The sequence below is a fragment of the Fopius arisanus genome, unplaced genomic scaffold (assembly GCF_000806365.1).
Source record: "Fopius arisanus strain USDA-PBARC FA_bdor unplaced genomic scaffold, ASM80636v1 scaffold00050, whole genome shotgun sequence".
Lineage (NCBI taxonomy): Eukaryota > Metazoa > Arthropoda > Insecta > Hymenoptera > Braconidae > Fopius > Fopius arisanus.
The window spans coordinates 366,608-393,904 of NW_011887789.1; the positions used below are offsets into that span (position 1 = coordinate 366,608).

At 36.4% G+C, this 27,297-nt stretch overlaps 1 protein-coding gene across 6 annotated transcripts in view; it reads right to left on the reverse strand.

Annotated features, from left to right (window-relative positions):
- Positions 1-9,547: 9,547 nt before the first annotated feature.
- LOC105267780 (mucin-12) overlaps positions 9,548-27,297 on the reverse strand; it is a 155,814-nt gene continuing 138,064 nt past the window's right edge. For 5 of the 6 annotated variants that reach the window (XM_011306866.1, XM_011306867.1, XM_011306869.1 and 2 more), the window contains 7 exons: positions 19,976-20,248; positions 16,764-16,878; positions 13,732-14,000; positions 13,241-13,540; positions 11,113-13,107; positions 10,947-11,030; positions 9,548-9,719 (listed from right to left, as the gene is read on the reverse strand). In XM_011306866.1, coding sequence (XP_011305168.1) covers positions 9,633-9,719; positions 10,947-11,030; positions 11,113-13,107; positions 13,241-13,540; positions 13,732-14,000; positions 16,764-16,878; positions 19,976-20,248 — 3,123 coding nt within the window. In that variant the 3' untranslated portion in view covers positions 9,548-9,632. The remainder of the gene's footprint in view (positions 9,720-10,946; positions 11,031-11,112; positions 13,108-13,240; positions 13,541-13,731; positions 14,001-16,763; positions 16,879-19,975; positions 20,249-27,297) is intronic. The other variant, XM_011306868.1, reaches the window with a different exon arrangement.

A 27,297-nucleotide genomic window follows, 5' to 3' on the forward strand; every position in this document is an offset into this window, starting at 1 on the left:
CACATGGAGAAAAGTCTTGATTTCGACCCAATGAAAGAGTAATGAATATTTACCATGAATTATTTTTTGTTTTAAATCATCGTACAATGAATCATTTATTCGTATGCAATAATATCTACAATAAAAATACCACATCGTTTGAAAAACAATTTTTTCGTTACAATTATACAGTGACTTTTGTTTTCATATGATAATATAATATATTTATTTATATATTTATAGACTTTTATATATAGGTCATCGTTCATTTTCTTTCTGCTCATATTCTTTTTTCTCATTATTCATTCAAGTAAGATGTGTAGCGTTGAACGTTCACTTCTCAGTGGGAGTGAGAAAATACAGTATTAGTGTCTACTCTTTGAAATCTTCTTTCACTATCGCAATTTTTCATGATCATTTGCTTTTGATTTTGAATTCCGTAATGATTTGATTTTTTCTTGGAAATTTTCACATCAACGCTTACATGAAGTTCCTCGATCGGTTTTAAACTATTTTTTTTTATCGTCCGGGGGCGAAATTTCATTTATTTTAATATTGAAAGATCAAAACCGTTCATTCTATTTTTGTCTCTTAATCTCATTCTCTTAATATTTTCATACTTATCGACGAGTAACACTACACTCAATATCGATATAATGTCATTTTTGTTTTTAAATATATATTATGTGTATAAGTTTATTTACCATAATATATAGAAAATACATATAACAATTATTTAAATGACTCACAATCAATCACTTGTCATAAATATATTATCAATTGATATAAATCGCGGTAAGTACGTTATATCAATTTTTTGTAATTTTTGTTTTTACACTTATTTGAAAGGGTGGAAGGGGATGGAATTTTCAGAGAATTCAGGGCAGCTCGGAGGAAGAATCAGAGGGTTTATGATTCCCTTCATTTATACGCTTCTTTTTCGGTGACTACCCTTTTGTCGATTCAATGAATGTTAGACTCTTTTGGGTGTCATAATAACCACGATCCTTACCTATGTATTGTACGTGTCTACATGACTAATCACTCATCTCCTCTATTTTCTATAATTTAATATTTTTATTTAGGATTTATCCAAGCTCAGTAAAAAGTTTGAATTACTGGAATATTCGGGACATTTTTGAACTTTTCAAATTGGCTCAATTTTGACATTTGCACCAAGTTTTGCCTTCTCAGTTATTTATTTCAGTTTTATGGAAATAATTTGATGAAATGGATTTTCTCGTGGGAAATGAATATCGTTTTATGTACACATTCATACTTTTCATTTTCTTTGTTATAAAAAGTATTTGGACAGTGAACGATCGCCTTTGAAATTTTCATTTTCAGTGCTGCATGTCGTTCATGTTTTCTCTTTTTTTATATTCGTTATTAATTTAGGACTCAACGAAATCGAACCATTGACGACGTTTAATTCAGAATGATCAAGAAAATTGAGCTGAAAACATTGGTGTAAAATTTCCTTGTTCACATTGTGTTCTTTGATATGTCCGATCTTTTTTTAACAATGAATTTATTTTATTCATTAATGAAGCACTCGAGAGAAAGAGAGAATTTTTAGTTCGTCTCTGATTAAGCATATACTCTTTACAATTAATTAGGGCTGGATTTTGATACTTTACCGTGTGTGTAGTGTTTACTCGAATTCATTTATATTTTGATTTTTGTTAAAAAGCATAGAATTAACGCACTGCACACATTCATTCAATAAAATGGGTCTTTGATTTGAAATTTTTTCTTTCTTTTTGGCATAACACTGAACAATTAACATCGACATTACTATGACTACTACTAGATTCATACTTATCGGTATATTTTTAAAATCTGATTATTTTTTCATGTTTTTCAAGTATCAGTAATCACCTATTAATTGTCGATTACGAAGTATATTTATTCTTACACAAAAATATTTATACCTTTCATTTTAAACATTCATTATTCACAGGGTTAGGAAGGAATGTACATAAAATGAGTGTTTTGTCGTAAGAAAATATTATCCAGCCCTAAGTTTTAAAATGACATTTGTCGTTCGTTTAAAATTTCAATCACTCTTTTTTTTTCCTCTCTTATTAGTCAATGGTTTCGATTAAGTTATCGTACAGCTATCGTTTTTTTTTTTCATTCTCAAATTTATCTCAACTGTGTCAGCACCAGGGTGACAGTTCTCATCCTTTCGTAACGCATAGTTTTCATTTTGATTCAGAGCTTCAGCCAGTTTTTATTTTATTGTTATATTAGAGAATTTAGTCTGGTTACGTGTAGGGGATTATAACTATTTTGTTACACATAATTTTATTCGTTATATTTTATCAATACTATCGAAGCCTTGAGAGAAATGATTTTTTCTAAAGACAATCTCCTTTTTCCATTTAATTAGAGCTCATGAATTTTTATTCGTTCGAGGCAAATGCAGAAGTGTGAATACTTTATTTGATTATTGCGATTGTCTAGACGTGACAATGTGATTTTTTTTTTGTAAGTGAGTAATTTGAAAGAATCATTAATTTTCACTAGAAAAAATAATTCAATGAATGTAAATGGAGGCAGAAAAATTGAAGAGCCTCGGGGTCTTGAATAATTTTTTTTCTCTCATTCTTCAATTACATAACTTTTTCCATTTTCGTAATTGCATAGATGATGTCTCTTACTGTTACTCCAATACCTCGTAATTCTTGAAACTCCGCATGTAACGGTGCACCTAATTCATTAAGGGTACTCGACATTTTCTACTTTGCATTTTGTGCATTGCTTTTCTCTCTTTCTCTCATAAAATGTTTTCGACTTAATTAATGGTTACGCAAGTTCTTTTTTCTTGATGTTTCACTTGGTTTGACACAGAGTTCATTATAAGCTATCATTTTGGGTTAAAACATAAGATTGTGATTATTTGCGAGGTATCAATAATTTCTCACTGCAAAGGTGAATTTTCATTGTTCGGGAATTGAACTTCAAGTAATTCGAAAAAAGGTGTTGTGAGATATTGATTTTTTCATGAAGATGGTAGAATTTTGGGAAATCAATTAGTCTGAGCTTGTGTACATATGGATCCCCTCAATCAATCGTACCGAACCCCAAAGAGTAATTAATCAATCAGCTTGAATTTTTTATTTTTTTTTTAAATGAAGGAGCCTAATCACATGACAATTGAACCCCTATTTCTTATATATGTACATCAATTCCTCGTGGAGATCGATAGCTAGCATTTCATAGTGTCCGAGATATACAGCTGTAAGAGTACCGAATAAATAAAACTAATACGACTTCCCATTTAAAATTTTTTTCCTTATCACAATGATAAACAATTCCATAGCATGATGTCGAACGAAAGAAAAGGTAAATTCATGAAATGGAAAAAATAGCTCGAAGAAAAGCTGACTCGTGCGCTATTCTCCTAGGATTTCCAAAAGATTTATAAAAGTCTGCATCTGGGCAGTGGAGATTCAGTGAAGTATCATTTGGCACATGATTTTTTGAAGACGAAATAAAAAAAAAATGAATAAATAATTCGGAAAAATTGAACGAGAGAAAAATCACGTGTGGGTATTTTCATTTTGTGCTCTTTTTTTTTGCTTTCGCACGCTTTACAATTTTACGTTTATACATTGTTTAAAAGTTCAACGATTAGTGAGTAAATATACCAGAACGCAAGGCACTTGGCTTATTACACATTATATCATTTTTCCGACTCTTTCAATTTTCCCCTATGCTCGTCATTGTCACCGTAGTGCCATCATCACCATTTAATAGCTCACGGTATCGAGACAACTGAATGTTTAAGGAACACTGTCGATCAGAATGATAACACATTTGTTCATACTGACATTGAACGGCCAGTGAATCAATCGAATGCATTAATTCACTTTCATCAATCATTACCACTCGATTTGTTTTTTTCCCAGTTTTTCTAATATTTACATTGAAGCTGAGTAGAAAAAGGCGATCACGTGCAGACACCGATCGTTGGCACAGTCAAGTTCCAACGTAGGTTTTCCAATTTTTCATTATACTTTATTTATTTTGACTGAAAATAACACGCATCATTATATCACTCATACAATATATCCATAGAAGAAAATAGTTATGTCATCATTACATTTATATTATTTATGCAATGCAGTAGTAATATATAATATATGACTTTTTCATTTCTTATATATTCTATCGTTGATTCTTAATAATAATCATTCGTAAACGACGATTCTTCCATGATTTTTCGCTTTGTAAATATCAGTGTGAAGTCTCATTTTTGGAAATCTCTTATTGTGGTTATTTGGGCTTTCTCCTAGGGTCGAGTTTATTCTGTCGTGAATTATCCAGTTATCAAATAGCATGGATTTATCAATCGATGAATGGACAAATTTTGTTCAGTTATTCGTTTGTTTTTTGTTTTTTGTTATTTGTTTTTTGTTTTTTGTTTTTGTTTATACACAAGAGGTACGTCATAGTAGGCAATAGAGACCAGATAAAACTCGAGTTTTTTGTTACTTGTCTTCTCTTTCCATCTGTATATTATCGTAATGGGAGTGCCTCAGCCAAGAGTCTTAAAAATATTTCTCTTTCATTTTGTTCATTCCGTTGAATTTCTACCGGTATTCATTATTACTTTTATTATGGCTGTGTGATTCTGGGACGTCCGGTTATACAAGTTGTTTTAATCATATTTTGTTTTTTCTCAACGTTCAACGAATATGACATCTAGAAATACATTAGTTAAGTAGCAAGAGGTGTTTTATTTGTTTGTTTTTGTTTAATCACTGGCATTTGCACACAGAAACAATTACTCACTCGTCAGACAATTAGCCCGTATAACTATGATCTCAATATATTATATTATAATTATATTTATATGTGTACAATGTATAATGTTCAGATTTTTAGTATGTAGTATGTGTATATTAAATTAAACGGTACGTACTTATATGCAATACGGCGTGTTGACGATTTTAAAATGACTTGTTCATATTCGTCTTTCAGCTAAAATTCACATGTTACATCTCTTGAAAATAATACTGACGTACGGATGCTCGTTGCCTTTATCATTAAGCCGTTCTGGTTTTAATCGTTAATATATTATTTCAATTTTTATATTACCGGTTAGGCTCAGAGTTGACATTGAGGCCAAGTAGGTTTATTTATGATTATTTATCTCTTTGGCCATTTACCTTTGTTATTTTTCATTATTTTTGTAGGTCCAGCTGTTCATCTATATAATTATTGTTTTCTAAAATCATTTTGGCAATTATTTATACCACATTGCGTTGGAAAATATTGACTGAACGGATTCAGTTACATTATGCATTACAGTTGCATTTATGCGAATACTTTGATTAATAAACTACTGAAACATTCATTAGACTAAATAAAAATATGTCTAGTTTCTCTTTGCTTTGTCACTTTTTTCTTACAAATTGTTTTTCTGATGTTAATGCATAATGGGAGAGTTCAGTAGTGGTAGTGTTAAGTTGGAAGTAAATGAAAAATTATCACTGTAATGCATAATTGAGGTACGTTTAAAGAACGTGAAGAGAGACCAGCTGTATTCGAAGTAGATTAAAAATAGGGACTTTTTTTTCAACAATAAAATCAACAATAATGAATAATACTCGTGCGTTTGAGTTCGCAGCGGTTTTGAGCGATCGAGCATTGAGTTAATTTATGATTCTTTTGAGTTTCCATTTTTGATTGAGCAAGATGATGATTCCAATTTGATTAGAGATTACTACCATTAGATTTGTAGAATAATAGTATTTTTTTATAAATAGTCTATACGAATAAAACTAGTTGAGCATAGAATTACTGAAGTTGTGTAATCGAAGGGAAAACGGCAATTGAGTTGATGCGAGTGATCTAATTATTATTCACTATTCAGAGGTTTTTCTCTATAATTATTGATTGCAGGATTGAGATAGGAAGATCGAATTATTTCTGCGTAGGTTAAACCAAGTATTTTTTTACAACGTGATACACTCTTACAGCTGGTCCAGTTCTTTTCTGACAGAAATCTCGAAAAAATTTCTATCAACAATATATCGTATTGCTTTTAATTGTAGAAGATTTGTATAGAATAATTGTTAACACCTAATAGAGATAGAGTGAGAACCATACTGGTATATAGAGATAGACATTCAAAGTATAGAATAATTAGATTAGGAGATTTGAAATTGATTACAAATTACTTATAATTTTTACTTTTTTTTTCTTGTCATGTTTTATCCTCTGTGTTTTTAGAGTAAAATGTTGCGTTAAAACTTCGATGATTTTTTTCTCTTTTCCAATGTTTTTTTTTTCGTTTTTTCTCTTTTTTTTAATACAGTATTTTGAGCACATTCCTCAGGTGTATTAAACCACGCTACACTTTCTTTATCGAGTTGTACCAATATACTTTGCCGAATCATTGGATTGTGTTACTCAGTGATGAATAATTAAGCATAGAGTATTTGTTTGTGGGCAATAAATAATTAAATAAATAATTTAATTTATCTAAACATAGAGTGATAAAAGAGGTACGGTTTTAATAAATTAAGTACTTCGCTATCTTTAGTTTTTTTTTCACGTTTTTGGTACAGTGGCAGTACAATATCGGTACAACTCACTAGTTGATGGCACGGGTCCGCCTATGTACAGATACATAATACCATATTACCACATACCATTTAATTACATCACATATCAATTTGTTTTATATATATATTTTGTTATTTGTCTACAGAGGTATCAGTATTGAAATGGAAAAATGAGATGAGTGCAGATTATTATTGCATTCAATTATTGGAGTTTATTCTGTTATTGAATATTATTCTGGATGACCTGCCTCAGCTGATGTGGGAACTTTTTACTGGCATACTATTGCCTGGAGTAATTTCAGTTTATTGATTCGTAAACTATCTCAATTTTTTTTATTGAGTCTCGTGATTTTATTTTTAACTTGATTCGAAGAAATTTCATTTGATTTCTGGCTGAATTGAAAGGGGATATTTGAAGTTTCGAATTGACAAATATGTTCAGCTTTGGCTGAAAATACTGGCAGAACACATTTGTAAGAATCATTTGACTCATACCATTTCTCATTTCCAATACCAATATCTATAGATCATTCAAAATTTAACTTTTTTCTTGTGTGCATTGTTTTCTTTCTGTGATGTGGAGGGACTCGTTTGTACAATTTCAAGCAAAATTTCCTCTATTTTGCTCTTTCTTGTCATCGGTATCTCGGTAATTTTGCTATTTTCCGGTTTTTCCATTTTTATAACAAAATTTTGATCATTATAATCAGCCTCCAGTGATTCACTTATGATTTTAAGTTGAAATAAAATAGCTTCAACATTGAGTTTTAAACTATTTTTAAAGAATTTAGTATTATGTTTTTTTTTTGTTCGATATTGTACCAATTGACGTATATTATCATTGCTATTATGCATTCGTATTCACAACACATTTTGCTTCAATATAATCTAGTTCTTTTCCATTATTTTTATTTGAGAAACAAGAAATTTACGATTGAATTGGATATCGTAATCATTATTAATAGAAACTTAGTTTCTGTAACAAGTGTATTGTCTTAAATGATATGTCTGTCTAATTTTTTTCACTTTTACTCCTATTTTTTTTTTTCTCATCTGAATTCATCACCCCAGCATGTACACATGGGAATAGTAGATTCAATATAAATTTGTCACTCACTAACAAATTTTGTACAGTCTAAAAAGTCTTATTTATATATCAAGTCATTATCACTGGAGGTTATTATAAAAAAATCAAAATAATTCAAAGATTCCTTCCACTCTGCGGCACTGGTAAAATGTATATCATTAGAACGACATATTCACCATCCCATTGGTAACCAAAATTACGATGAGTATTTGACAATGTTATTATTTTGATTCATTAATCTCTTTCAGTTGTGAAAAAGTGTATTTTTGAAGATATTAAAGAAGATGAAAAAGATCTTAGAAGTATTTTTTCTCTATCAAGATAAGAAAAAGTTTCACAGCAATTGGCACTAGACTTTAAGGAAAGATGTTATTTATTCTATTCACATCGAACATGATTAAAGTTTGTGTATTTAAAAAACGATTCTAGGCGGAGACTTTGTCTCAAGTGTCCGACAGTCATCTTCAACCTTTTAAAATAAAAAAGGAAGAACTCTCGATGGCCTCTTCTTCATCGTTAAAAAGTTCCAATGTACAGTACAATATTTCCCCTTAATTACTTTAAATAGTTAGAGTTAGAGTAGCTGAGGATTATTTAACAATGAATAACAATATATTAGAATTGTGTCTACGTTTGGCAAATCTCTTGAATAACAATTTAGAGTTTCAGAATATGAAACTTGATATAAAATCCATATTTTAATGGAATTTCTTTTAAATTAATTTCCCTAGCCATTATTTCATATCCAATTGTGGCGTGTCGATTCAATTTGTCTAAACCAATTCGAGGCTAACAAATTGTTTAATTTTCGTTAATTTTGTGCATTAAGTACTAGATATATACTTGAGATTGTTTTTGCAAGAGTCTCGCCACGTAGAATCGTGTGAAAGATACAATGAAACAAAGGGGCAAAAAAAACACAAAACCGAAAATGAAAGATCATCTATCTAAAAATAATTGATAGCTCTAAACTTCACCTAAACTACGTCCCCATATCATGATTTTCCATAGATTCTACTCCCCAGTGTACATCCAGACATTCACAATAATATGTACATTAATTTTTTTATATTTATGTACAAGTCTATCATTCAATGAATTTTCCTAGAACATTTGATTTTTTAAAATGGTTTTCTGTGTACGCAAAGAAGTCTCAAAAATGTTATTAACTATCATCACCATCGCACGAAATATAAACTGGAGAATTATTTGATTAAAATTTGATTCTAGCGATAAATTATTCGTCAATTTATTATCAACATTTACTGCAAGATTATGATGAAAGTAATTCGCTGAAAAGTGTATCTTCATCAAGGATTGATCGGAAGATAAATAATTTGACGTTTTTCATTTTCTGCATGCACCATTAGATTAAGAAATAGTACCATGGACTTAATAATCTTATGATTATCGTTCATTTTGTTTTATTCTTTCTCTCCTACTCACGAGGGATTGTCAGTTTTTCGATTTCTTCATTTTTTCCGATGACTCGTTGCATGTGTCGAATATGTTTATTCATCGCATTATCGATACCCTGGTTACCTCACGGGATCATTCATTATCCTCATTGATTCATGTTTTACAATCTATTAATAATAATCATTATTATTCCCTTAGACCGTTGATGGAAACTCCATAGCGCTGGTTGCACTCGAGGTCATAACGAGATGAGAATTATCTCCAAGCCAGTAAGCGGAGAGATTTTTTCACGATGAAGAGTCCCGAGAAAATAATTTTTATGTAATAAATCGATGATGTAGTTGATTATTTGCAGCATTCGTTAGGGTACCTCAAGTGCGCGCATTTGAGTGTTCTATGGGGGTCGTAATCTGGTTGGATTGTGCCAAATATTATTGGCACTTGGATTAACAGTATCACTTGTCGTTGATATTTTCTGTCGATAGTCGTGTCCATGTGACACCATACCCGATGAATTTGATTGATCTTGGTTGTGTGATTGTTTCTGTTGATGATTGTTCAATTTTTTAGACTCCTGTCCCGTTGAATCGGGTGAGGGCATTGGCCGGTGTGATTTCATGTGGGCACTTCTGCTTTTCACTTTGTTGAAAACTCTGCAATTAAATTATTCAAATTGCCCATTTACTCTTTATGCACACTCTGATTAATGTAATTATGTGATTCCGCTATGTTATTATGTATTTTTTCACTATAATTTATTAATCACAGATATGGCGGAAGCTCCAACCGATGCAACTCATGCGGCTAAAAACAGGGGATTAATCATGCGACATTTGTATTTCAAGTTTGCGCACGGAGAAACATTTTTTTCATTTTCTTCCACAGATAGTCATTTTATTATGCATGTATACTTGATTATACTTGCATAAGATACACAAGGAAATATAAACGTGCATTCCAGTGAATGGCCAAACAACAGTGAGTCAAAAGACAATGGCAAATGAGAGATAGCGGTGATTATAATGACTATTTGCATTTTAATGCAAGCAAAGCTCGTGACGTTCAAGTGAAATAACGTCTTATATGGCCTAAGCTCCATCAATCGATGTTTTCCTCTAGGGAAAATGGCAATAGTTCCGGTGATATCTTCTTTTAATGTACCCCAGTATCTTCTCTACATTTCTACATGCTGAATTTTTCAAATAATTATCAACTGCGTTAGATTTTTTATTAAAAAACAGGAAGAATTGTTAAACAAGAAAAATTTTTAAAATTAGACGAACTTACTTCCCGCAAATCTTGCAGGGGTAGTGTAGTGGGGTGGGCACGGGTAGTTGTTGCTCAGAACTAATGTGAGTTTGTGAGTTGGTGTTGACTGTTGCATGACCTTTATTGGCGACAATGTTGCTTCCGGCCATCGTTACTGTTACACTTCCGCTAAAGCTCTGACAACACAAAGAAAACACAAAGCCAAAATAAAAAACACCAAACACAACACGAACGATGGAGAATAAAATGAGAAGAGAAAAAAAAAGAGAACAAAAAAAAATATGTATGAGTACAATTACATTTATGTGCAGTGAGGAAATCATTAGTTTTTCTCGTTCGTTTCATCATTATTCCAGGAGGATTAAGCACTTGAGGAAAACGTTTAAAACACAACGACATGCTACATTTAACGTTCACATTTCCATAGTTATCCTTTGAAAAAAAAAAAAACTCTTCCAATACACAATTTTTAATGACCAAAAATATGGAATCAATGAGTCGAAATAGCAACGACAAAAAGTCCTCAGTAGTATTTTTATGTTAGTGAATTCCAATAGATTGATCTCGAAGTGTCTCAAATCAGAAAGAAATTTCTTCCTGTCAATACTCACATCAGGGCAGTCGTAGGCGAAAAGCCTTAGTTCCCCTTCGCTGGTGGTCAAGGTTGCGGACGATTCCCTCTCATTGGTCTGCAACTAATCAATGAATAAACGATTGTCATTAATCTACCTCAAAGATAGGTGATTCGTAGAATAAATTAGGGCAATTTGGCCTCACCAGTGTTCTATGTAGAATCGATTTCTCCTCACTGAAATCCATCTCAGTAACAGAGGCAATGGCGTCCCTGAGTTCCTTGGTATCCTTGCTATCCCTTCCAAAATCCCGACGCTCACACTTAATCTTCGGCCTCCCATGTCTCGCCCTAACTCTCTTATACTCATTCGGGCACAACTTCTTCCAGAGATAGTAGAACTGTGTGCATTGTTTAGGTGTTTTAGTACTGATATCTCTTGCTATACTACTGAAATCCTTGTTGTACTCCATCAATCCCTGATAGAAAGTCAGCATTTCCTGTGATGTCCAGCGATCCGAGTCCCTGCACTCGTAACTCAAAAGTGGATGCTGTGACGGCAGTATCGGTGTCGGTCTCATAAGCTTCAGCATAGCCTCTCTGATATTCCCTTTGCACATATGTAGAAGATGCAGTGCATACTCTTTATTCCTCCCACCACCAGGTACACTAGCACAACAAGCGAACTGCAGATACATGTCAACTTCATTATTACTGAGCCCATGAACAATACCAGGATCCCACAGCAGATGATCCGTCTCCTTTCCCCCGCGTCCTCTGTCGGTCTCGCCAGATCCCATCGGTGGAATAGACGCCTGATATCTCGTTCCAATATTTATCCTCGGTGGTGGCCCATCATTTCCCTGTGAATCATCAGAACTAAACTCCGATTCTCTCTCATTATGATGTAATCTCGCATAAAGCCCAGCACCTAATCTCGACGGATCCAATATCGGTGGTGGTGTATAACTACTGTCCCAATGACGATCACAAGCCCGTCTCAATCTCGATGGATGTGACGTCAACGTACCCTCAATCCTCGGTCGCTTTCTACTCTGTCTCAGAGGACTCGATACATTACCAGGACTGAGAAAAATATCATCATCCAGCAGTTCCTCTTTAATCTGCTCAACTGGAATTGGTAGATTGATCTTCTGCTTCAATGGTGTCTTCACTGTATTTGTCGTTTGTATCAAGAATTTAGCTGGATTAATTGCCTGCTGATGTATCTGATTGTGATACTGCTGGCCTTGTAGACTTATGCCCTGTGTCGATATATTGACTATGCTCGGCTTTATCTGTGGCGATGCTAGGTGTATCTCCTTCCTAAATGTTAATCCTGGATTCAGGGCACTACTCTGGACAAGGACGTTTGTCTTCTGTAGACCGGTTGTTTGTATCAGCTTGTATTCACCGTTATTGTCAACAACGATGCCAGCTAGGCTGCCATTTCCTAATCCAAAGTCAACGAAATTCTGACTTGTTATCAGTTTATATGATTGAAATTCGAATTTGCGTCGATTTGCTGCGAAGTCTTTTGGAGTTGAGGATAGAAGGGGATCTTCGGAGTTTGGCATCATTTGATTTTGAAGAGCGTGATGGGGAGAGACGGGAAAACCGGCAGATGTGAATGCACCGGGTCCCGGGGATGAGACTGACGACGGAGGGAGAGAGGACAGGGGTGAGGGTGCTGGGGTTGCAGATAGGGGACTTGGAAGGGGTGAATTTGGATTTGGAGAGGCCGAGGCGTAAAGATCGCTGTCACCTTCGGCTTCCTCGGGGAGGACTGCGTTCAGTGCTTCTTCCACAGCTGCTGCGGATGATAATGTTGTCGTGTAGAATGCTGCACTCAGGGGTGATGACACTGGACGCACTGCCTCTGGATCGTCCTGGGGACTCAGCAGAGGAAGAGTACCTGTTAGCAGGCCTTCTTGACTGGCTGGTGGTGTTGGATAGGTGAAACTGGGGCTATCGTGTCGAGTCAGTGGGGATGGAAGTGGAGATTGCGTTGAGAGGGTGTGGGGACTCTCTGTGTACTGAGTACCATAGGTACTGAATTCTGCGAGAGAATCCGGTAGCGGAGAGTTAACAAGTGCCTGGAGGTCTGGATTCACTGTGTGTTGAGAAGTGAAACGATCCTCAAGGCTGATGTCCTGGAGCTGATCTGGGGACTGATCTTGCAGCAGACTCGATGTCTGGAACTTGAAATTTTTATTGGTTTTTATTAGTTCGCGTCATCGTCCACGTGCTCCTTTTTTTTCGTCGTATCAAAATGTTAGAAAATTTTTTCGACAATTTAAAAACACTCGGAGCATGATTACTTCAATTAATTACCTGGATAGAATCGAGCTGACTGGCTTGCAGCAGTACCGAATCAGGAACAGCAGTGACTTGTTGAAAAACCTCGTCCTGCAAACTGGGACTGAAGTAGCCACCATCTTCGGAATATCCAGTCATTGTAAAGCTTTCGGTAACAGCAGTCTGGGATTGAGGCTGGGAAGGAGCATTAGACTGCCGAAGATGATTGGTTTGTTGACATTGAGTGGCAGTTGTTTGAAGGGACGTCGGATAAGTCAATTGAACTCGTTGACCAGGATCCGAAGTTGTCCGTTTAACAGCCATTTTCGAAGTACCCTTCAACGATTAGACGTTATATTTTTATGTGCTACTATCGTGCTAAACTACGCTGCAAGTTTCCCTGGGAATGGTCACTATTTTACAAAAAGGCAGGGCCAAGTTCACGCACACAATTTTTTCTATCATTCTTCTGTTTCAATTGTTGTCCCAGGATTATTCAAGAGGATGTAATTATTTTATTGAATTACCTTCAAAATCATATCAGCAAGTGCCTGTGCCTGCGCCTGCGTCTGCGCCTCCTGTAATTGTTTTTGAACAGTCGTATGTGTAACGGTAACATTTGGCTGGCGAAAATGCTCAGTATCTGACAGCCTCCTGATTTTTTCACTAGCTGCTAGTGGTGGTGGTGCTGGTACAGCAAAACTCGTTTTTCCAATGACATGAGTTGCACCGTCTGTCTGTCCTGTAAACACAGATGGATTCGCTCTGGACTGATTCGCTGCATTCGCCTCTGTTGCTATGAAAAAATCAAGTAAAAAGAAAAAAAAATCGCCTCATTAGAATTGTATCCCTTTTTTTTGCACGCCTAAAAAATGAAATAATAATATTCAACAATGATGCGAAAACCCGGACTAAATGAACTGAACGAAGGGTTGATTGGGCACAAAAGGAAATTCCCTTTGATTGCTCCATCTCTCTTCATCTCTCGTTGAAATTGTCTTCCAAACGATTTCCCTGTCTCGTCGCTAGCTGATTTCTTATTATGACTTTCTTTTGTGTTTCCTTCGTTAATGATGCATGAAAACTGTCTTCGAGGAAGAGAAAATTAATGATTCTTCTTTTTACCCAGGTCTGCGTCATTAATTCAGGGCGACTTAATGCCGGAGTATTACGCTATTTATTTTAGGAATTCGTTTTTTTTTTTACTATTGTGAAGAGTGGAGTCGGATAATGGAAGTTTTATTTTTCGCTCGATGGGGTATGCAAGGGAATTGTGCATTTTATAGCTGTTGGTTTAGCTTTTTTTTGCGGATTCGTGGATTACCAACGAATTGTAACTGCAAGCCGATTATATCCCTGAGCTTTATCGTATGAATTGGTAGCTGGACGATTGGCCTCGCGGGTGAATTAAGAGTTGAGCTTTCAAATGGGATATCTACAAATTGCCACTTAACTATCGCAGTGTTCAGTGGCAAGCTTAAGAACTTTAGGAGAGATCTTCATGGCAAAAGTGATGAACATTTCTAGCCAGAGTAGGATATGAAAAAACGGAGATTAATATTTTCTGGCTGTCAGCATATCTCGGGTATTCAGGAGAACAATTGCAAACACCTCTTGGACTTATAAAAATCGAATCTTACTTCAAATTCAACTCCATAATATTGTAAATTCAGTTACAATAGTTCGGGAAAATTGAATAAAATTCTGATGCTGCGGAGAAGTGGATTCGAATTTTTCAGACATAGTTTTCATCAATAATTACGTGTAGTCATCTCTTTCAGCATCATATATTCACGGAAATATGCATTCGAGTGGGTAAACAGAGTTGTGAGGTACTCACTCAACTGCCGGAGGGCATTTGAAAAAAGTTTGCATTTATACTTCGTTACTCGCTGGAGATACGTGAAGTACCAAGCATTTTTCCAGAAAAAAAAAACTCGGAGTTGCATGTTTTCCTACCGTTACATAATATGTTTTATTTGAAAACATATTTCATGGGAAATTCATTCGCGATGATATCACCAATACGAAGGAGAATCGTTGGAATAGTATTTTTGCTGTTGTTATTTACATGCAGTCAGTTGAATGCAATATTATTTTGAGGCCCTCGGGCGATGGCCTTTTGTAACGGATTTACTGTTTATTTTTCTTGTGATAAATTCTGTTAAAAAAATATGACAGTGTTAACAGTAAATATTTTTCGAAACGGTGGAAATGATGGCGATGGAAGATACACCCGGAGAGCTATAAAAATTGTGCCTTTACTCCCGATAGGAATCCGAATATATCAATCGCCACAGCCCGCCCATTCTGCAGTTCGATATGAAAAATGAATCTTTTTTTTTTCTCAAAAATCATTAACGCAGAGCGCGAATTGTTATAAATTTGTTTAAATTTTTTCCAGATTATTTCGTAATTTTCATATCCATAGCTCGTGAAAAATGTGAAAAATCACTCGGTGCAGAGAAATTCTCTGGACAAGTAATCCGTCATCGAATTACAGAAAACCCTCGCGTCATCGCGATGCGATTATGATAATCCCGTAATCACTCCCGTAATCACTGGCACTCGATAGCCCAAAATATGTCGAGATTTATTCGGGCGCCCTAGGTTGAATTTGCAATTGACAGATTTCACCGCGAATAAACGAATAGAATCATAAATCGTGGAAGGCGCTCACTTTGTTACAACAGTTACGTACTCTCACCAATTGCAATCCATGGAGTACGCCCTCTCTGCAGTGTTCACCCACCCCTTCATCGCCCTCTTCTTCTCTGACCATTCCCTATATTTTTCTCTTTCATCTCTACTGTTAGGGAGCATCGATGGTAGAAAATGCACAGCGGGTGCAATTTTTTGATTTATCACAACCACGTGGACAATGCAAGAAATATTCTGGCATGTTAGAACGGTAAATCAACGACGGGGGGTGAATCGGGGGGTGGAAAAAGAGTTGGACGTTGTGCTCGTCGGACCGTGACCACTTGCACAAAATATATTGGCAGGCAAAGGCGTCTGTGTCATTTTTACCCCCTTCTCAATGAACAAGTCACCGAATGAATAAGCACTTTTGGTGATATGAAAATCAGGGAATCCAATTCTGGTAAAATGGATGCTCTTTAATCTCCCGTATCTCCACAACATGCAACACGAATGGGATAATGGAAAAATTGCATGAATTTTCGGGATTTTAGTCCGTTCATATCGATATAGAGACCACAGCCTCGTAGAACGAATATACACTCAGTGAAATAATTACTTTTGTCCAGTAAATTTACTAACTGCAAGATCTCCACATATTTCAAATATTTGTAAGCGTTTACTCACGCCAAGTCAATTTGCGGAACGCGAACGTAACTTTTCACGATTTTTTCTCTCCGCATATATTTATTTTATAGAAATTATTTATTCTCTGTGTATTTTAATAAATTATCATGCGGAGGCACACGAAGAAAAAATCTTATCGATAAATAAAACCTATAACATATATTGAGTGTACAATTGATGAGAATTGATGAAGAAATCATCTGGTTTGATAAAGGGCATGAGAGATTCTCACCGGTGGTCCTCTTCTGAATAATCTTCTCCTCGATGAGTGCCCGAACATTGACGGATGCTGTCTGCAGAGGTGGTCCAGGGGTTTCCTTCTTCTCGCTCTTCCTGTTCTCGCCATCCTGAAATAATGAATAGATGAAAAATAATTAATCAGTGACTGTTGCGATTTGCATGGTTCCGATTGAGAATTGACGAGGGATGGTAGGTCGATTTGGTAAATCCCGAGTAGCTCCCACGCGTCCGGGAATGGCATGAAGGGAGGTCTGACGCCAGATTAGAAGCCATACCCGTAAATTGATACGCCGGAACAGGCGACACACGACTAATCACTGAGCTAGGCTAATCGCTCCTACCATTCGATTATCTCGTGATGGAATCGCCGGTGTGTGATATTCCCCTTCCTCCCGCCCTACATGTGTGTCATTGAAACATTCAAGGGAGTAACATCCATTCATCCCCTCGGCTTGATGGGTTACACTCTTTAATTTTTCACTTCTTCCCATCCTTTCTGCATCCTTCAGATTCGATAAACAGCCACTCCAATCGGAAAATACACTGTCAAATGCATTGTTGATATAAATTCATTGAGGTGACCTGACAGGTACTCTTTATATTTTTTTTTTCATAATTACTTTATTACTTTTTCACCAATGGGTCATACATTTTGTAAACTACTCCCCCCATTTCTCAATTGCATTCAATGTGCAGAATGCGGAATTGAAATCCGAAAAATTTTATTCTTCCAGCGGATTTCCTGCGGTAAAACAATGAAAATATTTCATGAAAGACTCGTTTATAATGAACAACGTAAATTGGAACATTCACTGAAACCAGAGATATCATACATTCAATCCCCATTGATTAAATTTTTGAAATAAATAACAGCATTGTTTGTTGAAAAACGGTGAATTCAATGAAACTGAATACTCAGCCTGTCATTGAAAAATTTGCAGATCAATTTACCCATTTTTTATTCTCAAATAATTAAATCAACCAACCCACGTGCTGTTCACCAGCTTGTTCCGCTGATAGTCGCACCAATGTCCGAGTTCGATACATCACGCATTCTGAAATTGAAGTCTGTCTTTGACGTCGTATTATACCACACATCCTCTGCCGGTTGCATCATGAATATTAAACAACTCATCCTGCGGGAAGGGTAATATTCCCGGTGGAATTGATTACGAGACCACGTGTGTACAGACTCCACTCGTCAATTCAATTCCACCCGATATGACATTTTAAATTACTCCAGTGAAAGTGCAAAATTACAGACAATGTTATCGATGTTATTTAATGCATATTCATTTACCCCCATCTTGATTCACCATTTTTTAACATAACGAAAAATTGGGAACGAATCAATATTGAGACAGATGAAATCCACAAGAATAGCAAACTCTCCACATTGACCCTCACATTTAATTTATATTGACCTCCAATTTTGACCCATTAATTCCACCTCGACCCTGACCTACAGAGTGAAGGTCACTGCCAAAGTTCCAATTTCCTTTACTGCTACCGAAACCAATCGCTTGAACCCCACAGCAGAAGTTAGCCCAATCAAACTAAAACTCCATTAGCATGACTCCTTCCGTTGCCAATCTAAACATTATCATAAATTATAAACTTCAATTTTTCGGACTGCAGTGCGTCATTCAACTGGGCTCAACCTCGTAATAAGTTTGTAATAATACAAGATGAGAGAGCCCCAGTGATGAGAAAATCCTTGAAACGTAACCCAGTCAGATTCAATCTGCATAATGGAAGAAAAGCCCGAGACAATGTTTGCACGAAGGTTGGGATGTAGGTGCAAGAAGAAACCGGTGAGGTGGGGATAGTCTTACTACTTTTCCAACACCTCCATGGGATTGGGTTCGAACGCTCTGGAACGAAAGAACTTGTTAATGGGTTCATTTCGATTCGATCATCGCCTTATCTTTCTATCTCGCGAGAGACTTCATACCTCCGCAGCTATCCCCTTCCGGTATTTTCTTTTACCCTCTACACTACCAAAGTTTCAATCTCTATCTAGGTGCCCTGTCTGCCTTTATCTCCCGATCTTTTTTCCATCATTCCCGCTTGCTATCCCGTTCTCCCTCCATTTTTTTTTTTTCCCGATCTCCCTGCAGTTTTCCTCTCACTCCTCACTCTGCTTTCCTCAACCTAGCCGGAAGTGGCAACGAATAAAAGGGAAAACTTTTCCGTTACCGAGCTTTTCAGCAGTTTTCTATGAGCGTCGCATCGGGAGGTGCTGTACCTTCGTCAAGACATTTTTAATCAGTGCCCTCAGTGTTCCTGAGGTACCAAACCCGAAGGGGAATCGCTGATCTTGTTTTTTTCTCGCTCTTCCTCTTATCGTATTTCAAGTTTTTGTTTTTTTTTTGCTTTCTGCCTTGTTCTCGGGGTTTTGATCGTTTTTTTTTTTCGCCTCTTGTTGGGGGGCATTGTTGGGATAGTGGGAGGGGTTTCTAGCGGGTTATATTGACAATCTTGTTATCGCTGGGGCTTTGATAATTAGAGGTAAACGTTTTTTTTTGCTCAACCCGTTGTGCGAGGGAGTTTATCGTTTGCTGAGGAGAGAATTTTCAAACTAGTTTTTATTGAGGAAGAGATGGGAGAATGGAGCGCTGAGTGTATTTGGATATGTTAATGAATGGAAATTTTATTTTGAAAAAATGGAGATTGGAAAATGGAAATGTTAAGAGTAGTTTCAGCAAGAGTTAATTATGACAGAGAAAGAATTATAATGGTCAATAATAAGCGTCTGACTTAGTGTAATATTGTTGATAATTCGATTTACAGAGTACTTTCATTATCAATGCTATAAATTAATTAAGCAAGTGTGTTGCACAACTCCACCTTTTCCTTTTTTATTTCTTTTTTTTTCTTCGATCTTTATATAAGTTTTAATGAGACAAAAAATAGGAAAATGCACTTTTTTCGTATTTCCATAAGCTCTTTTGACAGCGGATCGACATGAAATGGTAGGAACATCATTAAATAATAAACTCTCAAATACTATTCAATCCTCTTGACGAAATCCCAACGATTTCATTGAAAACAAACTGAATGCATGTAAATTGTTTGAAGTTGTTGTAAAATTTGCTCATTAAAAAGTGGAGTGAATTGAATTGAAAAAGTCCTCTACTGTATGAACAAGGTTGATAGATTAGCAGAATAGGAAGGACTAAAACGACACGACAAGCTCTTTACCTTTTTGAAGTATCCGCCATGCAGTCTCATATGTCCATTAAGAGCGGGAATATTTTTAAACTGTCGACGACACAGACTGCACTCAACCAATTTGGCTTCAGTGGTTGTTTTGTTGGTGTTAGAGGTGATTCCGGGTGATGAAGAACTCGTTGGTGATGGGCTTGCTTTTCCAGGATTGCAAGTACCTGGAGAACTGGCTTGTGCTTGCTGTGTTGACTGTGCATGTTGGGATTGCTGTGTATTCTGTTGTGCTTGTGCTTGCTGCTGCTGTTGCTGAAACATTGAAATTATTTTGACTCGTTATTGAGGATTTTTCAGTCTCAAGTTTTCAGTATAATAAGCATTGTCGTAATTTTCAGACATCGTTCAAAATAATTGATGGCCTCTCCTCGAAACGAGAATTCCAACCGAGTAAAAGAATGACAAAGGATGAAGTAGGACAGCTGCAGGTATTTTCTAACAAGGGATACTATGGTCTACATTCATCGTCGAGCTTCATCTTGTTAAAGAGAACTTAACTACACTCCTCACTCCATCCGTCTACACAATTCCATCGTTCTCAACATTCCGACAAATTACCTCTCGAAAGTCTGCGAAGGGTGGCACGGAGATTGGAACTGAGTGATTGTAATATAGGAGATGCGGAATAATGTGGATTCCTTCGTTCTATGGCGTACGTCCTCCCTGATTTTCCATGGATGTATTTCAATTCAACGTTATTTGAGGGAATTTTATTATGTTGGTGGGATTATTTTCGTTCGAGTTGTCGGAGGTAATTCCAAGGAAATTATTGAGTCCCACTAATTTCCAGGATTTTACTCTTTCCACAGCGATTGCTTAATGATTCAAGAGATATTCATTAAACTCAAATTGAGGTTTCCATAATTTATTTTATTTCTGTATTTTTCAGTTGAAAAATTCATTTTTATTTCATCATTTATGGGGATTTTTAATTGGTTTTGTTATTGATGAACTGGTTCGTTTTGTGGGAAATTCAGAGAATTCAGATTGAATTTGGAGAAATATATAATAGTGCAGGGGTAGATATGTAAATGGACAGAGTGAAATTAATAGCGGAAGTATAGAAACCGTAATCTGCCACTGGAAAATACCACAGAGAAGGGATTATCAACTATTCAATCTATAAAGTGAAGTGAACTTGTGTAGAAAGACAACCATTGGAATATGACTAACTTTGGTACCCTTGGAACCGCAGACAAGGAACTAGTGGTTTAGAATTCCACGCCTTCCACCATCATCGAGCTTTCGCTACCATATTTTGAATGCAATATCAACGGATATTTCCCAATGGGATCGAACAAGTTTCCTGAAAGACGAGACGCAGACTCGATTATTCCGCCACGGTATGAACAAATTGTTGGCAAAGTTTCGGTGAGCTGTTCTGATTAATGTTCCGTAACGCCATTGATATCAACGTTTCAGTGGGAATTTGTGAGTACCCACTTTTTCATTACCAAAAAGTAAACGCTTCAATCAAGCCTCGTTAATTACACGCGTCTGCACCTCTATTAATCCTGAATAAATAATATTCTCATGCTATTGCAAATGTTTCATGGATATTTCAAGGGAAAAAGTGGAAAATATATCAACGTGAATCGGATTTCTATCAGAATATATATTCGAATCAGTAATTTGAAAAGCAGATAATGACGGTAAATCATGCATGTGTAATTTGCATTTTCCGCATCGTAGTTATGATGGAGTATGAAATAAAAAACCGTCCGGAAAACCTAATATTGACGTTCCTCAATTGAAATCTCTCCCTCGGGGCACTTACACAAAATTATCGAGGTGCGGCTGTGGGGTGTAGAAAAAAAAAGTTATATGTTTCAATTTGTTGTTGATTTTTACTAATCCGCTCTTTTCAAATTCGACCCATGATAAATTGTCATTTTTACGAAAAAAAATGGAGAATACCATTTTTATGGATTCAAATATTGAAAGAGATAGACGGAAAAATTCATAATAATCGAAAGGGAATGCATTTTTAATAGCTAATAGAATTTATTAATAGAAAAACGATCAATAAACGCATCAATAAGGGAAAATAAACTGCAGCAATATTCGCGATGGTAGTGGGCAATTTAAAAGAAAAAAGAAAAATTAATAATAAAAATGCAAACCACCTCTGCTCCAACTGTTCAAAGATAGACGTCCCTCAAGTAATTGAAGTATCATGGTTGATGCCCCTACGTAAATATTTGCAGCCTGGAATTTATAGTGCTAGTGGGAACTAAAATGTATATAAACTAATCTTCAGTGAGCGAGAGGTTGGCCAGGATGAAAAAGGGAAAAAACCTGTAAAAGAAGCCCTGGGGGCTGGGTAAGTTATAACCTCGACTCTTGAGCCTGGGTCGCAGGTGTTGAGAATCGTCCTCTATGGTCGCTCACCAAGTACTTTTAACTTTACGAGTGAAATCTCCAAAGGTTCCGAGTACCCGTATTCCCATACATTGTCAGAAAGCTCCAAGAGTCACAAAACGTGAATTTCCACTCAGAAAAAATCATTATTTAATTAAATCTATGTGTCCTTGAATTCAGTACATGGTCCCGGGTAAAAAAATTGTAATCGGAATATTTTTTCCAAATTTTCAAAAAATTTCTGGAATACTTTTCAGATTTTTTTTTTTATGAAACTGAAAAAAATTCGCAAAACGAAACAATTTTATTTTTGGGAAAGGTTTTGAAAAAATTTTCAAAACGTTTCCCAAAAATACAATTGCTTTGTGTCCCAATTTTTTTTGGTTCAAAAAAAAAATTCTAAAAAGTTTTCGAGAAATTTTTTGAAAATTTGGAAAAAATATTCCGATTACAATTTTTTTTACGCGGGGTTTTTAATTTCCAAAAACAAGAAAATTTTCCATATAAATTTGTATAGTCTTGAATTGAATGCAAAGATTATCGTTGTTCCTAACTTCAAAGTTACCCCTTGTATAATAGATTCCTGAGAAAAAAGGTGACACTAATTTTTGCTAAGAGGATTTCAGTTCAGCACTTTATTACAGAGATATCCTCTTACGAAACTACTTAATAACACGAAAAAAGAACTTTTAATTTCCCACGCTTGGCTATTTCCACGAACAATTTCAAATAATTATCATTCCGGCGAAATTATCGAAGACGAAATTTCGATGGGTTATCAAAAAAAAAAAAATCGTCCTTAAAAACCTGTCGACATCTCCTTTAAATCTACGAAAATAATGACATTTTAAACATCAAGTAGTTCACATAAAATTATAGCAGTGATGAAATGATATTCCCCCCATGATGCGCTTTTCATCCCGAGAAAACAGAGAGTGCGAGTGAAAAAAAAAGGGGAGAAAATTAATTACACTTTTTTGGAGAACGAGGTGGAGACTCTTTTTACGACACTATAATAGTTGTATGACACTTTTACCGAATGTTACCTTTGTCATAAAATGCCACCGGAAAGAGGGCAAAAGTACGCTTGAGCTAAATAGAAGGAGGAGAAAGGAGAGGCAGTGAGTTTCGTTTCTTGGGGAGTTTAACGGGAGGGAAGTGGGTGGAAGGGAATAAAGAGGAGCTGTAGACTCTGGAGGAGGGAAGACCCGGGGGGCAGATATGGGGGCTGGTAATTACGTTTCGTCGCTCGCCATCCACTCGTCTACCCCGGGACGCTTTTCCTTTGTTACATTAGCTAGCATCCCGTTCCAGACCCATGAAGCGAAGAAATATTATGTATAGTGTGGCCTCCTCCACCCCAACCCCCTTTCCCGTCGAGCAAATGAAAATCTTTTTACTCACATTAGTTATCTGTTTCTCATTTTTACTATTACGTTAGCTGCAGTTGCATTGCTGTAAACAGGATTTATACCCCTTTCCGCAATTAATTATTATACGCTCATTACCGATGGAATGAATTATTTTTTAATACTCCAATATTTTTTCAGACAGCCCAAAATCATTTGTCCTTTCCTGTTTTTGCAATTGTGTATTTTATTTGGCTTGATAACTGTGTTATCCTCTGAACTGAGGGGAAATTGATAACATCGTGACAGGAGTAGTAAAGGGAAAACCCAACAGACTGATTTCTGAATGAGTTAACGCAAACTCCACATGCAGACATGACAAATTACAGAATTTCATCTCAGGTAGAATCGCGCAAGGTGTATTCAGTAATACATATTGTGTTGTCTCGCTTGACAAAGGCCAGGTATTGAAGGGAGAGGGAGAGAGAGAGGGAGAGCAGGATGGGTGGTAAGGAGAGACAGGGGTGGTATTCCAGTAATGGAAACAGAATGAGATAATTCCCGGTACTAGCGGACGCAACGCGGTAATTGCGAATAATTGCATTGTCTTCGAGTCGTTCGCTCGAGTCTCTCGGTTGACTTGTCTGCTGTGTCACACTGGGACTATCCAACCCCTTTCCCATCGTCGTCCATTTTCCTTCCCCCTCTTTACATTCCGCCATCCGATGAGAGAGCAAAGCGGAGCTCAATTGCTTTGATACGAATTGAGGGCTCGGAAACTCTCGTGCCGATTAAGAGATCCCCAAAGTCTCTGGGATACATGTTCTATGTTCTCATGCCATTCAATCCACCACTCTGTCTCTCTTATTCTCACGGAGAAGATTCTCCAAAGGGAAATCCAGTCGTACGTAAGCTCTCCTTATTCATATGCAAGTGGTAAATTTCCAACTGGTTGCGTGTTGCTAAGTCAAAGGACTGGGTTGCTTTATTTTTCAATGCTATTACAACATTCAATCTTTGGACAAGTCATTTCAATAGGATCACTCGAGTTTTGAATTAGATATGTATTTTATCCCTCGATGAGCTTGAATTGAAAGCGTTCGTTTGGAATATCATTATAGGCTTCCGAAGACAGCTTCACTCAATGACAAAGTGGGAACGGCAATGTTTGGGCAAGCCATGTTATTTATGTTGGGTGATGAACATCTTCAGCGTCTTGCCAAATTCCCGGCGTTACCTGATTGCAATTTTCTGGCTTCAACAACTTCAATCTGCTCGTGAGTACTTTGAATCTTGATGAGATCTCGGACGATTTATGGAGGAAATGCGGGTGTACTTTGATGATAAAGTACTGCAGTGTATCAACAGGAGAGTGCTTGAGTTCTGTGGTGATAGAATACACAAGCTACTTCAGGATGAAGTAGTGATGTGCAGAACTCAAGTACTCCAATTGTAGCCTATCGCAAGTACGTCGTACTTCGTTGCCGAAGTACGGAGATACTTCAATATTTCCGTTACTACATCTATTTAATGATGCAATTACATTTTGTGGAAATTTTTCTGTAATAATTTCCACAGTGCAGCTTGAAAGGGTTGGTCTTTCGAAAAGTGCAATTACTCAGGTCTTCTCAGTCAAGTTTTTACCTGAAGTTTGATAAGAATAAATCATATGTTTACATTTAGTTAGGAGATAAAACAAGGAAGTAGTGAGGGCTGGAGAGGACTCGAGGGAAACCATATCCCAGATACTTTGGGCATAATCTAAACAAGGAATTAATTTCCATTGGGAAGGAAAGGGATTCGGCAAACATAATTTAGTTGGACGAATAATCATCGCTGAATGAGCCAAGATGGTCGGTTTTCCCGAGGGATTGATGGAGCATTGCAAGTGGAAATGGAATTTGACTTTACCGATTCGTTTGCTTCATCCCTAACATTGAGAAAATTGGTGAAGGTGGAGAGATGGTGGAATGAGGGGATAAAATAGGACACGAATTCAGTTAGCCCAGGTCGCCTCCTCCCGACTGATAACAATTGGCTGCACGCGGCTCACTATTTCCCCTTTCTTTTCATCCTCAAGTACATATATACCGATATATAGGTGGATATATATGTACCAAACAAACGCGTAATTTCTACGTTTTCCTGACGACTCAACGTTTTATTCTCGTCTCGTATTTCTATATTGATATGGGATCAACAATGTATCTTGTATTTTACCGTTCTGTTATTTTTATTTTCTCATCGTATTCTTTTGGTAACATCAGAGAACTGTAGATTCACTGGGTTTCTTTTTTTCTATTCTCTTTTATGAGAAAAGTGAAACAGGGATGGATCAACGACGGATGTTTTCCTTTCTCGTGCCCGATAGATATACGAGTGTAAACTCGGGAGAGGAGTTTTCATGCTTGAAAATATTTCATAGATTGGAAGAGAGGACGATATTGTAAAACGAACGGAGGAAAATATTGAATTTATGGATGTGTTCATGGGGGTTGTGAGTTGTTATTTATTTATTTTATTATTTGCCTTTTTTTTTTAACTGGAATTTTTTGAAATGACGAACGGGTCAAGTTTTTCAGGGAGTCTTTTATGGAGAAAATGAAATGGGTTCTTTTTCTCGTGGGATTGTCTTATTTTGATGAGTATACATTGCCGTGTCGGACGTGCATTATGCTATCAAAGTGTCAGAGATCTCTTTCACTGGGTGGTACATAGAGGAAAGCGAGAAGAGCGGAAATGTAATGGTTGGACATTACTGGCAGACGGTGCCACGGTTTTGTGAGCAGTTCCATAGTTTCATTCGGTCTTTAAGGGAAGTACCGGAGATACCAGATTTCCAAGATTTGTTTTAAGAGATACCGTAGGTAGGAAAATTATTATCATCGCTTCCTTTGTTCTCTGCAGGTACCCAGATACACGTCAATATTTTTTACCAATTTTTTTTGGCACACGTAATGGGAATTTTTGATGAGTAACGGTGAGGGGGGCTCGTCAGTTCATGATTTAAAGTACTTGTACTTTCTGTGTACTTTCTCGAAGTCATAGGACAAACAGATGTGACTATAAGTTCACTTGAAAAAATACGGACGAGATAAATGTTTATTTCTGATTGCCATTTCTGTTGGTGTTGTCTGAATGCAATAAAACGAGAAATAATCGATGCAGAATTGATACCCTCGAATCTATAATTGAAATCCAACGATCGTCGTCACTCGCTATAAACAAATTCTTCATTTCCCTTCCCCCTTTGAGTAATCGATTACCGAAACACACAAAAGACGTCGGTAGCTATCGACTATTACATGATAAGGGTATCACGTCGTGTTGCCGAAGAGCCATGTAAACAGGCGAACGAGTTGACTAACGCCATTCGGAAATTGCGGGTGTTGTTAGTCATATACCGGTAACCGGATCGATGACAATTAATAGGATTCAAGTCTCACCCAAGGAGTGAGAGAAAGAACCTCGGGTTGAGAATTTGCCCAGAGTCAGGTAGTTTTATAGTTCGAGCAAACATGGAAAGGTATTGGTGCTCGTTAGGTAGACGAATCGGATCGTAAAAGTTTCTTCGCTCTCCCCACGACAATC